At 41.4% G+C, this 22,103-nt stretch overlaps 1 protein-coding gene across 3 annotated transcripts; it reads right to left on the bottom strand.

The window, feature by feature from the left end:
* Nucleotides 1–214: 214 nt before the first annotated feature.
* Nucleotides 215–21,319, bottom strand: kmt5c (lysine methyltransferase 5C). 3 transcript variants are annotated; one of them, XM_084071444.1, is made up of 9 exons: nt 21,172–21,319; nt 20,346–20,478; nt 17,788–17,956; nt 17,576–17,685; nt 15,524–15,687; nt 13,155–13,174; nt 12,709–12,842; nt 12,449–12,609; nt 215–8,494 (listed from the first exon to the last, which is right to left on the bottom strand). In XM_084071444.1, the coding sequence occupies exons 2-9, from the start codon at nt 20,456–20,458 to the stop codon at nt 2,778–2,780; spliced, it is 6,588 nt and encodes a 2,195-aa protein (XP_083927570.1). In that variant the 5' UTR covers nt 20,459–20,478; nt 21,172–21,319; the 3' UTR covers nt 215–2,777. The 3 variants fall into 3 exon arrangements, with proteins under 3 accessions (XP_083927570.1, XP_083927572.1, XP_083927571.1); XM_084071446.1 differs by having other exon boundaries at nt 21,157–21,319; XM_084071445.1 differs by lacking the exon at nt 21,172–21,319 and adding an exon at nt 20,976–21,081.
* Nucleotides 21,320–22,103: the final 784 nt, after the last annotated feature.

Below are 22,103 nucleotides of genomic sequence, written 5' to 3' on the forward strand. Positions count from 1 at the left end.
TACAAGCATCAGCTAAGCAATGTAGATGTAAATTGTATCAGACATTTATAATGGAACTGTCCATGTAGCTTTGTCTTACTTCATTTCCTGTTGTCAAGTGCTCCTGTTAAATTGAGACTGCAGTACTCTCCAGGCCTTCCCACCACGGTACCACCAGTGACCATTTGGAACAGAAACCAGACATGAACAGGAATATAGAGAGCGTGCAAAAATGTATAAAGAATTAGTTGTCTTTAATGATGTAGGCTACATTTGTACAGTACTACAGCAGACTTTGGGAAAGACTGAATCGCCCATTTAAAAAACACTAAGAAAAATAGGCTGTAACAGAAATTATCAAAATCATGGTGTAGGTAAAATGGACTTAAAATTAAATACTCAACGTAAATATTCAGTACAGTATGTCATCTTTAAATTAAAAAATCATTTCATATCGTGCACAAACAATGTAAAATGGTCAGTTACATTAAAGCACCATTTCAAGAATGAGGATACTCAAATAAATAATTGGCCTTTCCGTATAGACAGTACAGTTTCGTGGTAGTCATGTAAGGCTATGTAGTCACACAACACCTCCCCAAAGCTGTTAAATGGAGCAGCATACCTCCTGACATGAGTGGAATGCTCACAACACCTCTACAGTCAACAGTAAATAATCTCCATGTTAAAACTGCATGTATATCTCCACGAGCCATGACCAAATAACAGCCAGCAACCACATGGCATATACAGCAGGTATATCTCACTCTACTTTCAGCAGACAAATCATTCAACCTTTGAAACAAAGCCAAATTAGGGCTATCCAATAATAGATTGTCTTTTTTCAGGGTGTTAACACAAGTGTAACCATTGATGCAATACCCTCTGAATCATTCTAAAATCTTACAAAGCCCCTCTGACCTTGCCTTCACCATTGTAAGGATCTCAATCTCATGCTGTTCTCAACTCCCGAAGCTCGATATTGGAGCATTAAATACCATTTTCCTGCAGACTATATTGCAGTCTCCTCCTTGCCATCCACCCTCACCCAGTAAGTACTCCAGAAAGCAGCTGCAAAGAGCTACAGTTCACGTCACACACACTTAGTGTCCCATGTGGAGTTGACCTGGAATTGTTTTCATCTCTCCAGGTCTGGAAGCCATTTTCAGTACTGTTCATGCACAAGCCTTTCATTTATGCACTACAGACATTAAAAAACCTAATGCAATTTGGCATGGCGACACTCACACAATCAAGTACGACACTAACACAACACACACATGTGCATCAGCACAGATACACACGCACACACGCATGGAATCAAATACAAAGTGATCTTTAAAAGACCATACCATAAAAATGTGTTGCTTACTGCAAATACAAAATGAGGGTAGAGCATTTCAACAGATTCTGCAGGAAGTTACAAGAGCATATTAAAGAATGAGGCACAAAGCTGCCATGTGATATTCAATCAGTACAAGTACCAGCAAACTATTGTGGAGCTGTTATTTCTACTGTCATATATATAGGAAACTTCATACATCTATGTTACAGTCTGGGGTTTTCAATGTTTATATATTGGCTTCGGAAGATATTCAATCCCCTCACTGTTTCCACATTTTATTGTGATATAGAAATGAGTTCTGCGACAACAATCTAACAAATAACTCCCCATAATGATGGGGAGAGAAATTATAGATGCGACAATAGGACTCCAGTCAAGCTGAAGAGACATTTTAAGGAGGGACCGTACCTAATCTACCTATGTTCCCCGCTTTCCTAGGGAGAGCGGGGAACATAGGACCTAACCTAAACCTAACCCTAACCTTAGTGGGGGAACATAGAACCCGGGGAACATAGGGATGACCCCTTTAAGGACACTCAAAGGAAGCTGGATGGATCTGGCCTTGGTGGGATCTGAATAAGGGTTGCAACAGTTAAATCAAGTAATTGATTTAATCGATTATATATATATTTTTTTAAATGGTTAATAGATTTGAATAAAGAAATATAATTTTGGAGAAATCTTTAAATATCAATTTTCCCTATTTTACACTATGTTTGCTATTTCAACCATTTTTGTGCAACGCTGCTGTACAATTTAGTTCACATTTGTTGATATACGTATAACAGATAAAACAAATAATCAAATAACGTGCTTCTCGGTTATTAGATTATACTCAATAAAGTAATAATTAAAGTAAAGTAATAATTGCTAGCAAAATAATCAATAGTTGCATCCCTAGTCTGAATCATATTTATGAGTATTTATAAAAAATATATATATTTTATGGGGAATTGTGGGTAGATTGATGACCCACAATACCCCATAAAACACGAGACACTCAGACCCATAGATGATTAGCATCTTACCGAGCCACAACGTAAAATTAATTAAATTATATTACATCTATAACTAAACAAAATGTGGAAAAAGTGAAGGGGTCTAAATCCTTTGAGGCCACAGTATGATTTGAGCCATACTGTATGTCCTAAAGTTAAAAACATTTCTATTTGTTTTTTAAGATGCATTCTCAATTTGATGTTATTTAAGATATAGTATTTCATAAAAAATAAGTTACAAATGTTTACTTTCAAATTTCACTACCATACATCACTCTAGAAGTCATTTTCCATGAGAACAGTCCATCCAAACAAATGCCAATAATCACTAAATGGGCTTCAATAAATGGTAGGCTGTAAATTACACGATTTAGAAAAACATTTTGTTGCAGAAATTATCCCCTTGAGCATATATACATGTAGCCTAAGATCCAGGAGATGGCTGTGGGTACAAATTAGTCTGAGTACTGAAGGTCTAAGTCCACTGTGCCATCTGTTACCACTAGCCTTACTCTCTTGGGTTTTGAGGGACCCATGGAGTGGGAGGATGCAGCAGGTCCATAGTGGGGAGTTGATGGTCGGTTAACAGGCTGGCACGGTTGCTGTGTGTCCCTCCTGCAATGTTCGTCCTGTCCTTTGAGCCCGGCAAAGCCCTCCATTGAAAAAGAGGACGGATTTGAAGGGTGAAGTCCACAGGGCTCAAGGACCAGCCTACCTTGAGTGCCCGAGGGCTCCATCAGACAATGGTATGTATAGTTTGTGGGCCCTAAACCTGGGTATGTCTGACCATCAACCCCATCCCTTAGACCCAGGGTCAATGAGTGATCTCCAGTGAAGTTAAATACATAAGGAGGACCTTGATAAGCGTATGGAAAAGAGGCTGACGAGGATGTGGTTTGCTGCTTGTTTGCTGGTGTCTGTGTTCCAGGTGTATGCTGTGCCACTTGGGGACTACTGTGCTCAGACATGGCGGGAGAAAGGTTTGCGTCGAAGCTAAAGTCAAAAGGGTCATGTTGAGCATAACATGGCTGGTGTTTGTGTGTGGTCGACGGAGTGGACTTATCCTGGATCAAACTCTTGCTTTGTGGTGAGCCATAACTTTCAGACACTTTGTTGGAAAAGTAGAAAGGCCTTGGGAGAGTTGAGAAGTTTTTTTGTGCCAAGTCAGTCTCAATAGTTTGGGGTTTTCCTGATGCCTTGTTTTTATTCAAGGACTGGGGGAAAACTGAGTTAGCTTTGTTGTTATAAACATTTGACCTGGCAGGGTTTCTGGATGAATTGAAATGACCCACATCTTTTTGAGAGGTAAATCCGTGAGCTGAAAGGTTATCCTTATGGCTGTCTGTAAAGTCTCTGCGTGCGGCAATCTCTGCTTGACGACTCTGCTGGGATTTCATAATATAATGTGATTTTGCGGTCGGTATTTTAGACATAGCCGTTGGTCGGCCCGCAGCCACATTGTCTTTACATGGTGCACTACACAAATTTTGGCTCGGCTTTCCTCCTTGATACTTAAGCACCCTCTGGATAACAGTAGAGGTTTTGTCCTGGGAGTTGAATAGATTGTCTGCAGGATTTTGATTTTTCACAGTGAAGAGTTGAGAAGGGAAGAATTTGTTGGCTGTGTGGGGGGAATGGACTGCCTTGTTCAAGTGATGCTGGGGTTCACCTCTGATTGCGTTTGTCTGAATATTGGGAAAAGACTGAGATTTGCTGGGAATGCCCATACGATGGAAGGGGCCCTGGGCTTTACACTGTGACTGGCTATACTTCTGACTAGTATTAGGTCTGAAATGAATGCCTTGATTGGTAGGTTGGCCTAGAATAATGGGAGATTGCGACGTAATGACAGCAGAGGTTGTGCCGAAAGGCCGAGTCATGTTTACCCCTGGTGGGGGTTGTATTTTGGGGTCTTCTCTGGAGAGTTTCATTCCTGGATTTTTACTCAAAAATCTATCCATAGCAGTCACCTCAGCACTGCTCAGAGGTGGGAAATTTAAACTGTGGCCAAGTGGGGTTTTGTCTTTCGAGAGATCCTTCACTTCACAATCCAAAGGAAGAGAGTCACTTTTAGAAGTAATGAGACTTGGGAAAAATTGCAGATCCTCACTGTTGAAGTTGCCTGCTGGACTGGGTGGTCCAAGATATGGCGTTTCTGGGTTCCATGTATCAGAGGGGCTATGAGAGAGTGGACTGCTGAAGGGATCTGAGGCTGGCTCTAATGGGCAGAGGTCCGTCGGTGGTTGATAATACCCCTCAAAATTGAGACACTGAAAGTCCAGAAGGTCATCATCACAGCAATTTGTAAAGCTAGGCTCAGTGGAAAGTATACCATCTGAGGAAGTGAATGGTGGTGACTGGGACGGGGGTTGGATAACAGAGGCAGAGCCGCTGGCATAGGACACCGTTTTTTCCAATGCCTGAGAAGCACACAAGCCTTCCGTGAGTCTGGACAGACTGTTGTCAATTTGTTGGAGGGTATGACTGAGGCAAGTGGTGGGTGTTTCAACAGGCCCACTCTTGCGTGGTCTCTCCATTTTGTGCCTCAGTTTCCTCCCTCCTCCGGCACTCATCTCTGTCACTGGCTTTTCAATTATTCTGTTTTGAGCAGAAGCTTTAATTTGAGTTGTACCTTCATTAAGAGGTGAAGCCAAAGATGAAAGACATAAGGACGGCAGTTCAGGTGGCGGTGCTTCTGTTTTAAGAGGACCTGAGATACTGTTCATTTTCTGATAAGAAGCAGGTGGACATTCTTCTTTGGGTTTGCCAAAACACAGCAACCCTTTATTTTCCGTGTCTATAACATGGGCCTTTATTTCCTGCTTGGCTTCTCTCTTGAACTCCATTTCTAACAGTTTCTCATCTCTGTCTTCCACCTCCCAAACATCTTCTGTCCGCCTCCGTAGTTTGATTATTGGTAAGGGATGAAATTTCAATTCAGGCTTCTGTTCGTGTTGTGCCCCTGACTGAAAGCAGCAGCTATCTGTCACAACTGTATTTTCCACTTTTGGTTTTTGCCCCAAGACAGGCAAAGTCTGACTGGTATTTTTGTGATCCATGCTCTTTTCAGGTACCTGACTGACTCCACAAATATTCTTTAGCTTCTCCTTATTTTCCACTTTGTCTTTGTCAGATTCACTAGGTTCACATTGATCTGTGTTTTTAAGATCTCGGTCATCATGTGAACATTGGCCTGCAGGTAATCCTTTATTTTGCCTCAACCTCTCACCCCTCTTTTTCAAACGGTGCAATCTGTCCTTTGATCTCATACTAGCATGCACATGTGCCCGTGCTGCTGCCATCTCCATGTTCAAATTTGATACAGAATCCATGATGGCCTTAAAAGGGTCACATGTCAGCAAATCATCTTGAATTTCCGTAGTTAATGGCAAATCAGCCTCAGACTTCTTCAGTTCCCATTTTTTGCCTTGCTTTCTCTTAAAACGAATCCTGAAGCATTGCTCCGTTTCATCCTTTTCACAAAATTCCTGGGGGCTTGAAGTGTTCATCATTTCAGATCCAGGTTCATTTTTTAATTCATTCCCCCCCACATAACTTTCGGAATGTTGTGGGTCAGTTTGTTTGTAATTAGTAAGTCTATCATTCTCTAGTATATTGGCATTGTCAATCAAGTCCTTGCCTTGTCTCTCCAGTTTAACCTTCCTAGTTCTTCTCGGTAGGCAAGCATGTTGAACTAACTCAGCGCTGGAACGAGTACGTCGGATGGGAGAATCATTTTTAATTGCACTTTTGTGCATCAAGTTCTGAGCCTGGGCCTCAGTCTTCTTAACTCTGCCTTTACCCTCACCTGAACACAGGGAAAGGTCCTGCCTTTGCTCTGTGGAAGAGTTGAGTTCTGTGGAAGAGTTGAGTTCTGTGACAGGAGAGCTGAGTCCTTGCTCAGTGTCCATATCCACAGAATTTCGGAACATACGCTTCTTCAGAGGAATGTTGGACTGTACGTGTGCCTGTGCACTGGTGTCTGGTTGAAGACTATTCATGGCTTTCGCAGGAGCCAGGGACTCTTGACAAGGAGGTAGGGGGTCAGGGCATTTTGCAAGTATGTCATCTTTCTTAGGCGCCAATTGAACCTGCACATTTTCGTTTCTCTGCACCTTACCTCTAGTTATAACTTCTGCAACCAAGGTTCCTACAACTCGTTTTTGTTCAGGTTCAGTTTTATGTTTTGCTCCTCTAAACCTCTGGCTTCGTTTTGCAACGTTCCTTCTCCGCAATGGATTTGGAGATGCATCTCCATCTCCATGCATTTTAAATGACTCCATTTCTTCTTTAACTGAGGTAGAAATCTCTTTTCCTGTATTTTTCACTGCAGAACTCGCATCTCTATTAGTTTTCTCATTCCTTAGAATATCGTACAGCAGGACTCTTGCCCGTTTTACAACCATGTCTTCCTTAGTACCGGACTGGTTAGCTATATTCTCATCCTTACTACCGGACTTGTTAGCTATATTCTCAACTATGTCCTCCTTACTACCGGACTTGTTGGCTATATTCTCAACTATGTCCTCCTTACTACCGGACTTGTTGGCTATATTCTCAACCTTTTTGCTCTCATCCGTTCTTTCCACTATTTCTTCTCCCCCATCTTTACAAGAATCCTCAACCTTAATGTTGCCGCAAACTATGCTCGTTTTTCTTTTGCATGTTTGACTGCGATTTCCTGCATCGGCTTCCTTTTCTAGGCTCCCTTTATCCTTAGATTCTGCAACAGGAGCTTTTGCAACACTACCAATTTCATTTTTTCCTTCATTTTTATCTTTAATAGTCTTCTTATTTTGTATACTAACCTTTTGCACACTACCCTCTTCGGTGTCTGTCTGTATTTCAATGACTTTGCAATCTCCACTTTTCCCACAGTATAAATCATCCACAGCTTCACCTAGCTGTCTCTTTGTTGCATCAATTTTATCAAGAGACTTGAAATACATCTCCCTCACCCCTTTACCATCAGCTGTGGAGACCTCTGTACTTTCACCCCGCTTCTGTTGAGATCTGGATAGCCTGGTTTCTGCCTGTGCCGTCACTGGCCTCGTCTGGGGCTTTTTATTCATTGTCACACTGCACTTTCCTCTCACCATCACCTGTGCTTGTTCCTCTTCATCAGCCCTTTCCACTTTTATACTTCTTGGTTCTGACATCCTTATCAGGTTCACCGTTAGGTATTGCTTCAGTGATTTGAGTGGACCATCCTCAAGTTTATCAGATTTATCCGAGGCACTTTGACAGACTTCACCAATTTCCGCTGCATATTCATATTCAGGTTTCCTACCCCTCAACCGGGATGATGGGGGTCTTATGTTTTTGATCTCCATTTGGTTTGTTGTTGGACTTAGAGCGTTGCTGTCCTTGGGCCCACTGCCTACAGTGTAAGTCAGTTTGGTAACACAGGATGCATCTGCACTTCCCCTGGTGCCATCACCAACTGTTATATACTTGTTACTTTGACTTTCTGTGATTGTGTTATCTGCCTGATCTAGTTTTGGAGATTTTTTCTCATTGCTTCCGTCTACTTGAATAGGGCTACCAACTGCTGCGTTGCTGAACCTGGTTTGACGTGTGTCCACGTTTAGAGCCATGCTACTTATTCTTGAAGAGGTCACGGCTTGGACCACCTGTCTGTTCGCCACTTTGGCAGACTTCTCACTAAGGCCTGTTACAGCTACGTTAGGGACTCTTTTCTCATGAAAAGCCACTGCAGAGTCCAAAGTGAAAGGCTTCAAGTTTACCTCACTAACTGGGTTACCACTGCAAATGTCATTTTCTGTTTTCAAGCGTAGTTCTTTCAACTGTTGAACTGTATTTCCATTGCAAATGTCACTACGGTTTTCTCTTTGCAAACATTCTTTCAACTGTTCAACTTTATCTTTTGGCTTAACTTCTTCCAACAGGTGGAGCAAGGCTCTCTCTTTACTTCCGGGGTCCTTACAATTAAGCAGAAATTCCAAGGTGTGGCGCCGTATTCTGATTCTAAGGTCCTTCAGTTTAACTTGTGATGCAAGTGTCTGGCACTGCCTAGATGAGGAGGATTTGAGTTGACTTTTTTTTGTTCTTCTGTGCTTTGCTTGTCTCCACGTCTGTTTCTGAGTCAACTTTCTGCACATCAAGGCATTCCTCTTCATTTGCAGAGTAAAGGAGTTCCTTGATGGGATGGCTAAGAATGAGAAACAAGAACAAAGAAATATTGAACTTTAGCTGGTCAACACAAAGGCAGTTTTAACATTTTCTAATGTTTTGATTATCAGTACACGAAAAGTCAAACTGTGTCCCACTGTCAATAGTTTTGTCCTAGGACCTTGTATTTAGATTGGTATACCTTGTTTGTACACCGCATACACCATCTAAACAAGAAGAGATCTCCGCCAGGCCGGGATGCCTAACCAGGGCTGTGTCAGGTGTGGGGTGCAGCTGTCGGGGGAGGTTGGGTAACTTTTTGAGTTACGATCTAAATAAAAGGCCCCTCAACATGCAATTCTAATCAGGGGATGATTGGATGTTGCATTCATGATATATGGTGTTTTTTTTACTGCCCAGAAATTTGTGAAGGCAATTACAGGCAAACGGTATGGAGCATCAAAACCCTGTTTGACGGTCATTGTCATATGATTCAGGAGACCATTTGTGCCTAATGTTTACGCCTCCATGTCGTTTTGAGAGGCCACTCAATGTGTGATTCAAATGTGGGGCACTCTTGAGGATTTGTGGATTTTTTGCTAAACGGGGCCCTCCCGCAAACTTTGGAAACCAATCCTAGCCAATCTGAATCGAATATGAGAAATCTGATTGATACATCTTGATCACATGACTCCAAAGAGAATGTGTTCGAGTGCTGGTCAAAATCTGTAGGTACTATAAAAGAATTTAAAAAATAAACTAAATGGCGGAAAATATTGTCAAGATTCATATATGTTCCATAGGCCTAGATGTCAGGTATTCAATATTCAAAATTTCAGAGACATACAATAAGCAAAGTACACAAATGTGTTATAGCTTTATGATTGGCAAAGCAACTATGAAATACATATTTATGTTAAAGGTTTTTGGCTGTAGGACCATCAAGTGAGCTTAGATATTACATTCAATGGGCCTTTCCACTACTCTACTGAAAACAACATTTTGGTGGAGAAAGCGTTCTCTTACAATATTTTTTATTGGTGGTGTTAGTAATTTGGGCATGGGATTCTCAAATCCTGTGTTGAGGGTCACACAAGGAAAAATGCATATTGAAACAAAACGAGTCCTGAACCAACCATGTCATTAAAATGTTTGGTAGTTACAGTCTGCTTGAGGAGTCACACAGCAGCCAGTCGTGCAGAAACTCAACTCCTACAGCAGTGGTTCTCAAACTTTTTCATGTCAAGGACCCCCATGTATTTGGCCGTGGACCCCCATCTCAAACCGGCGGAGTTTACGGAGTCTCCTATTGAGCAATGATCAGGTAATCAAATTATTGGCTCAGGAATGTGACAAAGACTAAAAAATCTCCATGAATTCAAGGCTCCATGGGGTGTGTAATTGATAGAAGAGGTTTTTTTTTGGGTGAACTACTCCTTTAAGATGCCCGTGACACAGGTCTTCAACTGCTAGTGTGATCAATTCAAACACTCTTTAATCTATTCTATTGCTAGTATGACCACTTTAAATACTCTTCAATCTTAAAATAACAAACTCACAACGTTGTGAGCTTGTAGATCGGATATTTTCGGTGATGCTGCCTTCCTTGAATGGAATCCAAATGACTGAAATCAGTCATAGTGACTGAGAACTTTAATCCATGGGTGCATCGATTTGCGTTTGTGTGTATCCTGTGCACTATATTGTTTTCCATAGAATGGTTGGGGGAGTGTCCCGGTGTTGGAATCTTTGGAGTGACATGTAGCCATGCAGCTTAGACCGTTTAGCATTAGGCATTTTTGAACCACCTAACAAGCTAAGTGTAGCCTACATGCTGCTGGTGGTCAGAGCAGTATTGTTGTTTACTAGTCAGTAGTCACATGTGATGCTCTATTGCCTGTAATGTCTGATTTGGAGCACCAGGTGGCTCCAAAGTGGAAATTACAGGAAACAGAAGCCATAACGACAGCTCAGGCACCGAAATGAAGCACCAAAATCTCAGTTGTGATTCAGTCTGGTTACTACCGGACCTATCGGGACTGGTACCAGAATGGAGCGCTCATATCCATATTTTTGCCATTTAAAGCACTTCCATCACAAAGGAAGATGGGACTGTAGTTTCACAGTGTATTTCACAGACAAACCTATTATTTTTCAGGAACTGATCTAATCTAGGAAGAGAGACAAAATGACATCAGGTCAGGTAGGTGTACGGTGTGGTATGTGGCCAAAATAGCGCACATTTGGGTTTTTTATTTTATAATTATTATTTGTATTATGATATTTTTCACACAAAATTGTGAGATAATGCATGTTATGCCAGAACTGGACAGCAGTACCGTTATATCCAGCTACGGTAACGTGAACTAATATTTATTTAACAGTTTTTCAGAGTTTAATTGACTTTGGTGGACATCTATAAACTATTGCAGAATGAGCAATTATTTTACCTGGGTTACACCGTGTGATAATACTACCTAGAATACTGTCAGACATTAAATAATGATTCATGTAGCCTACCAGATCAGTAAAATAAAGCCTGTAGTGACTGTGAGCGAGCTTGAGCATGGATGCATTTTGGCAAAAGGCTATGCGTAAGTGTTTCAGATTTTTAACAACTAACCCTCATGCAGTTTTGATTAGCCTACATTGAAGATGGCCAGCATACACTGCTTTGGTTGAATTTACATATTACAACATTGAGCGGTAGCCACACCTACTAATTGGATGTATAACCCATCCAAAACAGAACAAAAGACTGCAAATGCATGTATTAAAAAGTAACTAATTTTGGCTTACAACATTTCTGAATTTTGTCACATCCTGAATATGGCCTAAATCACTTTATCAATCGAACTAAAATCGCAAAGTCCCCTGGTTCCAAGTCTAAGTCTGCACCACACACAGTTGTTTTACAGTCAGATGCATTGCCCTATCTTAGCATTTATAAATAAAAGCCACCAATTTGTGGCACTCCCTGATCAGTGGTCCAAAATTGAAAGGATATGCACCACTTTGGCTGCATTTATACTGGGATGAGTCGGATTGGACTCCATAATTAAGCATTTACATTGGTTATGACATTTAACAGCAGATCTACAAGCTCAACACGTCTTGCGATGCAGCACCTTGTGTGTGTGTGTGTGTGTGGATCAGCTATTTTCGTTCGGTTACGTTTTTAATGAGCAAAAATAAATAAATCGACTTTATAAAGATAGCCTTTGACAACCCCAAATTGGGGTCAGGATCAGATTTCATCTGTCTCCCAATATGTTAAAGAGGGGAGGGGAGGCTGTCAATGGTTGTGCAGGCATAGACGAGATTTAATTGCTAGAGAACATGTGAAATACACAAGATTGGTTGGTCTACATTCAACATTACTGTAGACATCTCTACATGTACATTAAAAAACGATAGATCATCATGACACAATGTCTTTGAGCTTTAAACTAGAAGCCAAGACAAGTGGTCATCTTTTTACTCCAATTATTGCATACCTAAAACATTCTTCCAGTATAAATCAGGCTTTAGTATTTTGATTATTGTTTTGAAATCAATAAAGGCTTGGCCCCAGCTTGTACTACAAGAGCTTTTAACTTATTATGTGCAATAAATATAGGCTGACAGACAGCTCTTTTGACAGCTAGGGTATTGATGTTTCTGGGAGTATAAGGTAACAGAGCACTTACAGTCATGCATAACACTGAAATCATCTGAGAAATATTATTCTGCATTATTATAATGGGATGACCCCAGGTCCTTGGATTGGACTGATATTTCTCTGCAAATTAAACCAGCAGGCTCTCTAGCCATGTCATTATCTTTAATGTAATAGCACCCAGACCAAAAATGTGGACCCTGAAATTAAAAAGGTCTGAACCACTGTTAACAGAGCAATTCAAGCTCTGTAGTAGTGTTATTATTAACATTATAAGGATTGACAATTATAACAATGAATGGCAATGATATATTAAGACAACACAAGACTGGTTACCTGTAAAGCTACCCAAATGAGTTCCTGGTCTTGTAGGGCAGCACTTCTCTCTGTTCTGACGAAGGTATCGCTCCCTCAGACGGTACTTCTGGCCAACAGCGTCTTTTGTTTCTTCATTATCAGGCGGTTTCCCTCTGTGTCTGAAGTGACCTTCCCCTTTCCTAAAGAGAAATTCATAAAAATACAAAAAGTTATAAATCAGTGAGTGAACCACATATGTTACGGGGAAACAAAAGAAGTGATGTAAATGTGCTACACACCTCTCACAGGTGCAGCATTCACACATTTCATTGCCTTCGCCAAAAAAGCTGGCACCATAGTAACACGTGATCTCCTCCCCAGGCGAGATTGGTCGAACCACTTCAACACAGGCGCCCTTCTCACCAGGGACAAACTGGGTGGGAATAAAAGAGAAACAGAGCAAAAGACAAAGACAAAAGGTGACATGCTGTTAGCCCCTGGGACACATGATCTACACGATACTTACAACCGAGAACACACTGGGCAAATGAACTACTGTACATCAAGAGATTACAGTTGTACGTTCCATTTTCAAAAATAAAGAAAGGAACAATTATAATTATAAATAATAAATAATCATAAATACTACCTTTCTAAACTAAGAAGATACATTCAGAGGCTTGTTGATTATTTGGTAATAGTCCATGTTTTTAAGTGTAACTGATCAATGAATGTTAACGTTTACCTTGCAGTTTGGTCTGCAGTCTTCATCCCAGAGAGAAACAAAAGGAGAGATTAGAAAACAAAACGATTTAAGTTAAAAACATAGCCATGAATAAGAGCTTTCGCAGTTGATTTGACTGACTTGTCTCTCCAATGCAAATTTGATACAGTTAACCACCAAACCAAATCTCTTTACCAAAAATTGCCGATCTACATTTATAAGCTCACAAATGCGTCGCCTAAATGCCACACCACATTGATGAAATAAATTGTTCAAAAGTAGCCATAAATCCTTTTTTAATCAGTCTTTATGTAATATTCTGAGGTGCTGGATTTTTTATTTTCATGAGCTGTATGCCGTAATAATCTTTTTGAAATGTCAGTGCAATGAATCTAGAATATAATATATACGGATGTACCTGTACCTGTATATATACCTGCAATATATACAGGTGACTTCCGTGCAAAAATAGATGGAAAATTTAAGACAAAAGGATTACTGACTTAGGTAGCTGGACTACTTGCTTAAGACTCAGTACATAGCACGCAATTATTAAACAAATTGTCTAATAAAAAAAAACTGTTTCATAGGTTTCTCTGTAGACACATGATGGGCTTACGGTAATACCAAAACACACAGAAAGTTAGACTTTTGAATTACACAATTTGGCATTTGTTCACATCCTCCTCAGACATACGTAAATGCATCTGTCACATGCCAGAACTCGAAATGTACTCGTTTGACTTGGTAGCACCTTAAAAAATGTAGGAGCACCCCCCAAAGGATAATCGATTTTTTAAATGAATAAAAAAACAATAATATAGGCCCAACAGTGAGGTTTACAAATAACATAAAATGATGAACATAGTCTTAATGCATGGTAGGCCACCACTGGAACTTTATGCAATATGGTGGGGCCAGGATCCTTACTGTCTGTCTCTCAACCATCCATCTCTTCAAAGAGACTGAGGTATCAAACAGATGAGGACCCTAGTCTACACTGTTTCTGGCCAATCACATCTTCATCAGTTTTTTTGTTCACCTTCATAGCCTATTTGGATAATATAATTAGACTTTCTAAGTTATAAAATAATTGCAATGTAAATATAATAACTGTAGAAAACATTCAGGGCATATTTGCCAGCATAGATGGAGACAATCGACCTACAAAGTCGTCATAGAGACCTAAACGTGTCATAGATACGGAGTCTGACATCAGCGAACCCTTCCCAGAAACTCCATATATAGACATAACCGTTACGTCCAGGACTGACGCCATGGTCCCATATTTGGGCATACCTGACATAGGCAGCTCCATATATGGAGACGTCTGACACTATCTGACATCACCGTAGTGACATTAGGGCCGCAGCCAGCAGTATAAGAGAGGCTCGACATGCCTCGGTAGGGCAGTTTCAGAGCGATCCCGAGAGACATTAACTACCTACAGAGAGAGAAGCATCTAGGAGAATCCAGTAATAGTTGGTTAGCACAGCCTAAAGCATATTCTCGCAGTGGCTTTGGATCTGGTTAACGAGTCAGCCGATTATCAGTTTTAACAATAACATTTGTCATTACATTGGCCATATTGCGTATAGCTAAGCCTACTCACTTCAAATGAGCACATTGATCAGGTTTTTTGTGTTGTCAATAGGCTACGAATTCAATTGATTCTGAATATTTATAACAGTTTCCAAACTCATCGTCCGCCTCCCTCTTTCACAGTGAGAGGCAGAGACTTTCCCTTTCTCTCCATAGGCGTCCCGGCTCGTTTCTGAACTTAAAAGCTTGAAATAATGTACTTTCTGACACGCAGTGAGATCACAATGCAGCACTCAGCGACGCCCCACATCGTTGCGTCAATGGGTAGTTAACTACACGATACAGCATGCTATTAGATTAGCACCAAGAGCTAGCGCAGCTCAGAGGGGAAGGCAGTTGGATGGCCGGGAGTGCCCATTTTGGTTCACTTGACCACTTTGGTCGCACCACAGCAATTATTTGCAGTCGCGCAGGTGCTCCCAATTACATTTTTAGGTCGCACAGATTCAAATTCAGGAGCATTTGTGACCAAAACGGTCACTATTTCGAGCCCTGCATACAAGATCAGAGTGGGCAATCAGGTGTGGGTTCAGTGCCTTGCTCATGAGCACTTGAATGGATCCATGTTGTTTTTGGTTCACATTAAGCATGTGACCCTACAGGGTTTCTTTAGGCCACCCTGATCAAATTCACAACATTTTCAAGATGTTATACATCTTCACTGCAAAGAGCACCTAATGGAAAATGAAGGCATAAAAGTGTGTGTGCGCGTGTGTGCGTGCATGCATGCGTGCGTGCGTGCTTATGCAGTGTAGATATAATAAAAAGTGGGGGGTTGACACACTCACCATGGTTAATAAAAGCAGCTGGCCCAAGCCAGAGCTGTGCACACCGTTTGCGTGTAGAGTACATCACACTGAAATCATTCACTCCTGTCCTTAGAAGAGCGCTGTCAGCAGGACTCAGCTCTGCTATACATCCGAGCAGAACCTCTACCCGCTCGCCAACAAACCTGCAGAGAAACAATTCAGAGACTCAAGTATCAACCTGGGCCTGAACTTCATTTTTCTAAATGGGGGGAATTCCCCACTTAAATGCTTCACATTGCAGGGATTTATACACTTTGGGTAGGATACTTACTACTCAAGTGTAGCTAATGTCTTTACAATATTATTGTCTGAGATTGCATTTTGACCCTCTGCTCTAAGGTGTGTGTGTGTGTGTGTGTGTGTGTGTGTGTGTGTGTGTGTGTGTGTGTGTGTGTGTGTGTGTGTGTGAGATGTATGAGTATACAGTATGAGGTCTACGCATTTCTGTGCTTACTTTACATGTGTCCCTATAGCCTACAGTAGCTCTATTCTATAGCTACTGTAGATCTATACTACTCATTGGCAAGTCAGAGTACACGAGGGACAAAGATGCCAAGTTCATAATAATATGAAAAAGATAATTTACACTTCACATAAACAGATAGATAGGACCTAATTAACACATCGGGTGCCAGCATTTTTTCATAACAACTTACCGTGGGTGCCAGCATTCTCCCCATTGACTGCGCTTTGCTGTTTAAAGCTTCCGCGTGCGTTACAAGCAAATCCACGCAAAAAAAAGCATCGATTCATGTTCTGCCATGAGCCTGGCTACAGCCTGGAACCATAACATTCCCCTCGCGAGTTACAACGGGGGGGATCGCGCATCGCGCATGACCGGTTTTCCCCACAGGAAACAGATTCGGAGATATAGGCGTTTCAAAGTAGGAAATAGACAGGAAACGGATGGGGGAAAAAATGTGTTTCCGGTGAGCGATCTGGCACTTCCTTCGCAGGATTACAATGGGTGCTCCCAGAGCTGCTCTAGCCCCGCCCGCGCGGAGAAAAACGAAAAAAACGAAAAGACAAAACTCACGGTTCAGACCGTGTTCGGCACCGAAGCGCCACTATGTAAACACACGGTTCAGACCGTGTTCGGCACCCGATGTGTTAACAACCAGGCAGACAAACATGATGGAACACGGAATATTAATACAGACAGAACATGATATTTGGATTTTGGAGAAACAAATAGTGACATTTGCACCAATGCTTATTGGTCTGGTTTTTACTGAGCGGTAGGGTTGTCCGATATTGGCTTTTTTACCAATAACCGATATACCGATATTGTCCAACTCTTAATTACCGATACCGATATCAACCGATACCGATATATGCGGGGATTATTGTGATTAGGGTAAGCTCAAATTTCATATCACACACACCATATACAGTAAGAACTCCTGTAACTTATTTATAAAGCAAAAAAAAAAAAAAAAAAAAAAAATTTTTTTTTTTTTTTTCAAAAACCGATACCGATATTTTCCCGATATCAATTTTTATGCTAATATCGGCCGATAATATCGGGAGGCCGATAATATCGGACATCCCTACTGAGCGGGATTCCCTTCAGATAATGTATTTACGTTTTACGCCTTATTTATACTCAGTCGCACAACAGCACAACGCACCACAAAGTCACAATGGCTACCCCCAAAGCGCAACACCGTCGCACGACGGAGCACAAATATGCATAGCCGGAGGCGAGGGGGACAGGGGTTTGTAGTGAGAGGCAAATGGCAGACACTCTGGAGAGAGAGAATGACTGCCAGGCTACTTTAGAGCCTAATTGCCCGGACCTCTAGGCCAGCGGTCCGGGCCATATTATTAACATCTCTGTAAATGTATGTGGGAATATCCCGCATTATGAGTGCTGAATTTGCAATAATTAAACTTGAATGCAAATCCCACGCCGAAATTCAGGCCCTGTCAATGGTTTAAATACTGTCTGGGACATATCACTGCTATCCACATTATGTAAGTGTCAGTGTCGATCCGAGTCAGATAAATACTGAAAATAGGAGTGATTACCAGTGCCTCGTTGCGGTTATCTTTGCTCCATTGGTCTCTGAGGAGTATCTGTCACAGCCCTGTATCGTGACACCACTTTCCAAGAGGAAGGCACCGAGGTAGCGATACACCTATTAACATGGAAATGGTTACAGCTATATGTTATTGTTCTCATATTAAAATAATTAAGAATGTCTGCTGATATAGGGTAAACAGGGAAAACAGAACCGTACATGTTGTCTCAGCAGCTCCTGACGATGGGATCCCAGCGCATTGAAGTAATCACCACCAGCTAATTCTCCCTCTGTCAGGGCTTCAAACGTGGCCTGGAAGTCAAGTGTACGTTTGAAGCGTAACAGTGTCTCTTTCAGGATACCCCAACGACGGATCTCTGGTATGGGGCTTGAGAAGAAAAACAAATGGGGAAACACCAGATGAGGACAGAAAACACAAACAGTGTAGAATTCTGTCACAATGTTGTGTGATAACCCCAGGTCTCAGTTTCTCATCTGCTACAGTCCTTCTAGTCGTTTTTATCCAATTCTTGTTATCTGATCACATACATGGGATTTTCCTGATTAATGTACATCCATACTTTACTTAAAATGACTCCATCCATATCCTTATTCTCTTTAACCCATTTAAGGCGGAAACCCCTATTTGTAACTATACCTTTCAGGACGGGAACTAGGGATGCCACAATCTGACCATGATCAAATTTGAAAATCGGAAAGCCCTGGTGAATATTTTTTGATTATTCGCCACTTGCACTTGTTAGTTTGAAGTAGTTCCACGAGGAACTCTTCTTTGGACGTGTCGCTTTGTTCATTTTTAGTTGTGTTCTCACTGTTCTGTAAATCGCCTCTCAATCAATCAATCGCAGTGTGTCTGGGACTGAGAGGGGGGGGGGGGGTCAGTGTGTAGCAGGCTGCAGCAGGCAGCAGCAGACTGCACTCTGCACAGACAGCGCAGCTGGCTTCCTCCACTACTACACTATTACAGTAAAACACCAATGGCCATTTACAATTATTAATACTATATTATTATTATTAGCATATATTTTGGATGAAACTAAGGCATACAAAAGTAAAAAGTAAAAAATATAAAAATTATAAATAACATATATATATATAAATAATATCGAATTTTAAAAATAATTTTCTATTATGGAGACTGTAACAAATATTCGAAAGATCGATGGCATCCCTAACGGGAATCCCTTCTGGTGTTCTTGTTGCTATGTACAGTATATAGCAACATACATTTGTTGCATAAATATTTGAAGTTTTTCAGAAAACTTCAGGATTTAGAAGGTGTTTTTAGAATCGGCCTCAGGTCTAAATGGGTTAAAATGATCATCAGAAACATACTGTGGATGAATCACATGTAGAATTCCTGTCCTAATGAGAACCTGGCCTTCTTTCAACCCAACTTGGTTCTGATCTTGTAGCAATGTGAGCCAAGTACAATTTTCAGGTTCAGACGTGTGTCCCCCATGATGTGACTTATCATTAAGCAACTTGTGCAAATATACTCCTAAGCCAAAACATAGTTTTTATAGCACCATCATCTGACCAATCATTATCATTTGTATCTGTATAGTGGGTGAAATAATAATATCTGACAGGTTTGGGAACTGTAGCTGTTACCGTTTCTGAGAACCTGGTACATTTATTACAGAAGAAAGAATAATCCTAACATATACAATATTCAATACAAAGCTGCTGGAACCCTATTAGGGTTCCAGCAGCTTTGCTGCTTGGACTCTAATGTGTTAATCCTTTAGCCTGATATTAGACTGAATTGTCTGCTTGTTTAGAGGCCTCAGGGAGAGTGTTGATTTTCCATAACCAATCACTAGAGATCAACGTACAACGTCTTCTCGACTAGGTAAACTGTGTAGTTTGGGCGATTCATCAATCAAATCAAATAAATACATCATATTTAGAGTGCGCAGCACAACATGAATGCTTCATGTCCTTCAATTGCATATGTTTCCGCCTTCTGATTTTCTGGTATGAGGATTGTAAAATTAAAAAGGTGATGCTGATATTCATTTTTATCGTTATCGTATTAGTCACATTTAGAACTAGCTACAGCTTGTAAGGATCGGGCATTTGTGGAATGAGCAACCTAGCTAAACGTGTGAGTAGCGCCACAAAATCCCCTGCATTGTTCTGTTGGTATTCACCCTTGTTTTGAGTTGTTTGGTTTACACTTTTTTTTTACACTCAATGTCAGGGACTGCAGTACCGTGTGGACGATCCATACACATCTCTCTCACAGGCAAGGCGGAACATGTCATCATTGAAGGCAATCTCAATGGGGATATCGAAATGAGATTCTGGAGCCAGTGGCGATCCCACGTCTCCAGAATCTGGAACCTAACTCCATCCTCCAGGATGACAACGCTCACCTCACAGAATGGCCTGCCGTGAGTCGAGACCTCAACCCGATTGAACACTTGTGGGATGACCAACAGAACCATGTTGGCTGACTTGCAACAAATCCTGGTTGAGGAATGGGATGCCATCCCACAGCAAAATGTGACTAGGTTGGTGACCAGCATGAGGAGGAGATGCCAAGCTGTTGTGGCTGTGTATGGCTCTTCCACACACTACTGAGGTCCCTGACACTGAGTGTAAAATTATTAAAGTGTAAAAATGCCCAATATGTGTTGTTTTTTTACTTATTACAGTGGGAGAGTGTAATCATTCAATTCAAATGGACCTGTGAGAGTCAATTGTAATTAAAAAGGTTGAGAATCATTGTTGCAGAGGAGTGCCAGTACCTGATGCTCATCTTGTGGGTGCTGAACCCCAACAGGGGGTCCAGCACCAAACTGGTGGCCAAGTCATCTGTCTCACACAGCTCCTTCACACTCATTCTAGTGCACCAGTCCATCGTCTCCCACCATCAGCATGCTGAAAAATTCAAGTTTCAATGTATCACTCATACAAGTATGTGCTGTGAAATGTTGGTGTGACATGCTCCTCTGACTGAGCGAACACATGTATGTATACACACACACACACACACACACACACATACACACATATATACACACACACACACGACATAAAACAATGTATAATACAAGTAAAAAGTGAAAGCACAGAGGTCAATGACCTTACAATACATATAACTGTAATGGCAACAACAATAATACACAACTACTAGATGGTGCAATCACTTATCATAAATAGGCGGTTGTTTTAGCAAGCTAGCTACTGTTCAGTCACAACATTGAAAGTAACAATTAAAACACCCACAGGGTATGTTTTCCATAAGTATGTCTGTCAGAGATGACAGCACCGTTAACGTTAGTTCCCATAACGGCTAAGTTAAAGCCCCATCACAATAAAAAAATACAGCTGTTCGCAAAGTTTACATCACGCCTCAAATAATTAGCTTTGATTACCGGTAGTTCAGCGTCGGTTCAGTGTGTGAACGTGTACCAGCAGCACAGTAGTAGCGCATTAGCCAGCAGAAGAATGTGGAAGCTAGGTTTAGCAACCCAACGATAGCTCTCCCGTTATCAACCCGCAGGCGTACAGAAAAAACACCTTTTCACAACGTGTGCATAATGAAATATAACTAACGTGGTGGAAACCTACCTGGGAGTATATTGCAGTCAACGGAATCTTCGTCAGATTAGACAGCTATTCGACTGCAACAGCAAGCTGCGAGCTTGCTCTCTTCTTGCGTTAGCTATTTTTGTTTTGCAGGCAGCTAACGACTAGCCACACAGCTAGCCCTTCCGGCGCCCTGTATGCTGGCGATCCCTTTTTCTACCCCTTGTTTTTCAGTAGCGGGGGGCGGGGGGGCGGGGGGGCGGGGAGCGGGGGGCGCCCTAGTCCCTACGTCACATCCTAGACGGATAGCTCCGCCCACACTGGGCGAGCGCTGTCAGTGCAGCGGAAGTCGATGCGCAGACGGCTTTGTTGTTACGTTTGCACTTGCATGTTTGCTATCTGTACGTTGCATGTTGTACATTTTAGCTTGTTTAATTACCACACACACACTGTAAATTGATCAAATTGGTGACTGCACTATAAGGTTTCGCCAGGGACCAGACACCTAGCCCTCCCCCCCTGATGAGTGATTCTACACGGCTTCTGTGTCTGCACTCTGCACAACTTATTGTTATTAAGTTTAGGGAAAAAATGCTGCAAATTGTCCCAAAAGTGACTGCAAAAGATTGCTGCTATTTGTTTTAAAAAAATGCTGCAAATTGTCCCAAAAGTGACTGCAAAAGATTGCTGCTATTTCTTTCAAAAATGTTGTTTTCTCATGCTGCTATTTCTTTCAACAATGTTGTTTTCTCATGCCAATAAAGCTCATTTGAATTGAAGCACAATGACAAATTCTCTGCCTTTCTAATTAAATATCAACACTTTGCTATGTGGACCATCAACCCAAAATAGACCTTTGTTGACCATTAGTGAGGTAAATGGAATAATGATGATAATGATATGGCCCACTTAATAGAACCGCATTCTTTGCATGGCTTTTTGATCATCTTGATGATGATGGACCAATTCATAGA

Source organism: Gymnoscopelus microlampas (assembly GCF_963454915.1).
Source record: "Gymnoscopelus microlampas genome assembly, chromosome: 11".
NCBI lineage: Eukaryota > Metazoa > Chordata > Actinopteri > Myctophiformes > Myctophidae > Gymnoscopelus > Gymnoscopelus microlampas.

Coding starts and splice junctions, on each gene's coding strand:
- kmt5c (XM_084071444.1), bottom strand. CDS start 20,458: ATGGACTGGTGCACTAGAATGAGTGTGAAGGAGCTGTGTGAGACAGAT. Junction 17,957..20,345: donor ACCCACAAGATGAGCATCAG/GTACTGGCACTC, acceptor TTTCTTCTCAAG/CCCCATACCAGAGATCCGTC. Junction 15,688..17,575: donor ATAACCGCAACGAGGCACTG/GTAATCACTCCT, acceptor GTTTCTCTGCAG/GTTTGTTGGCGAGCGGGTAG.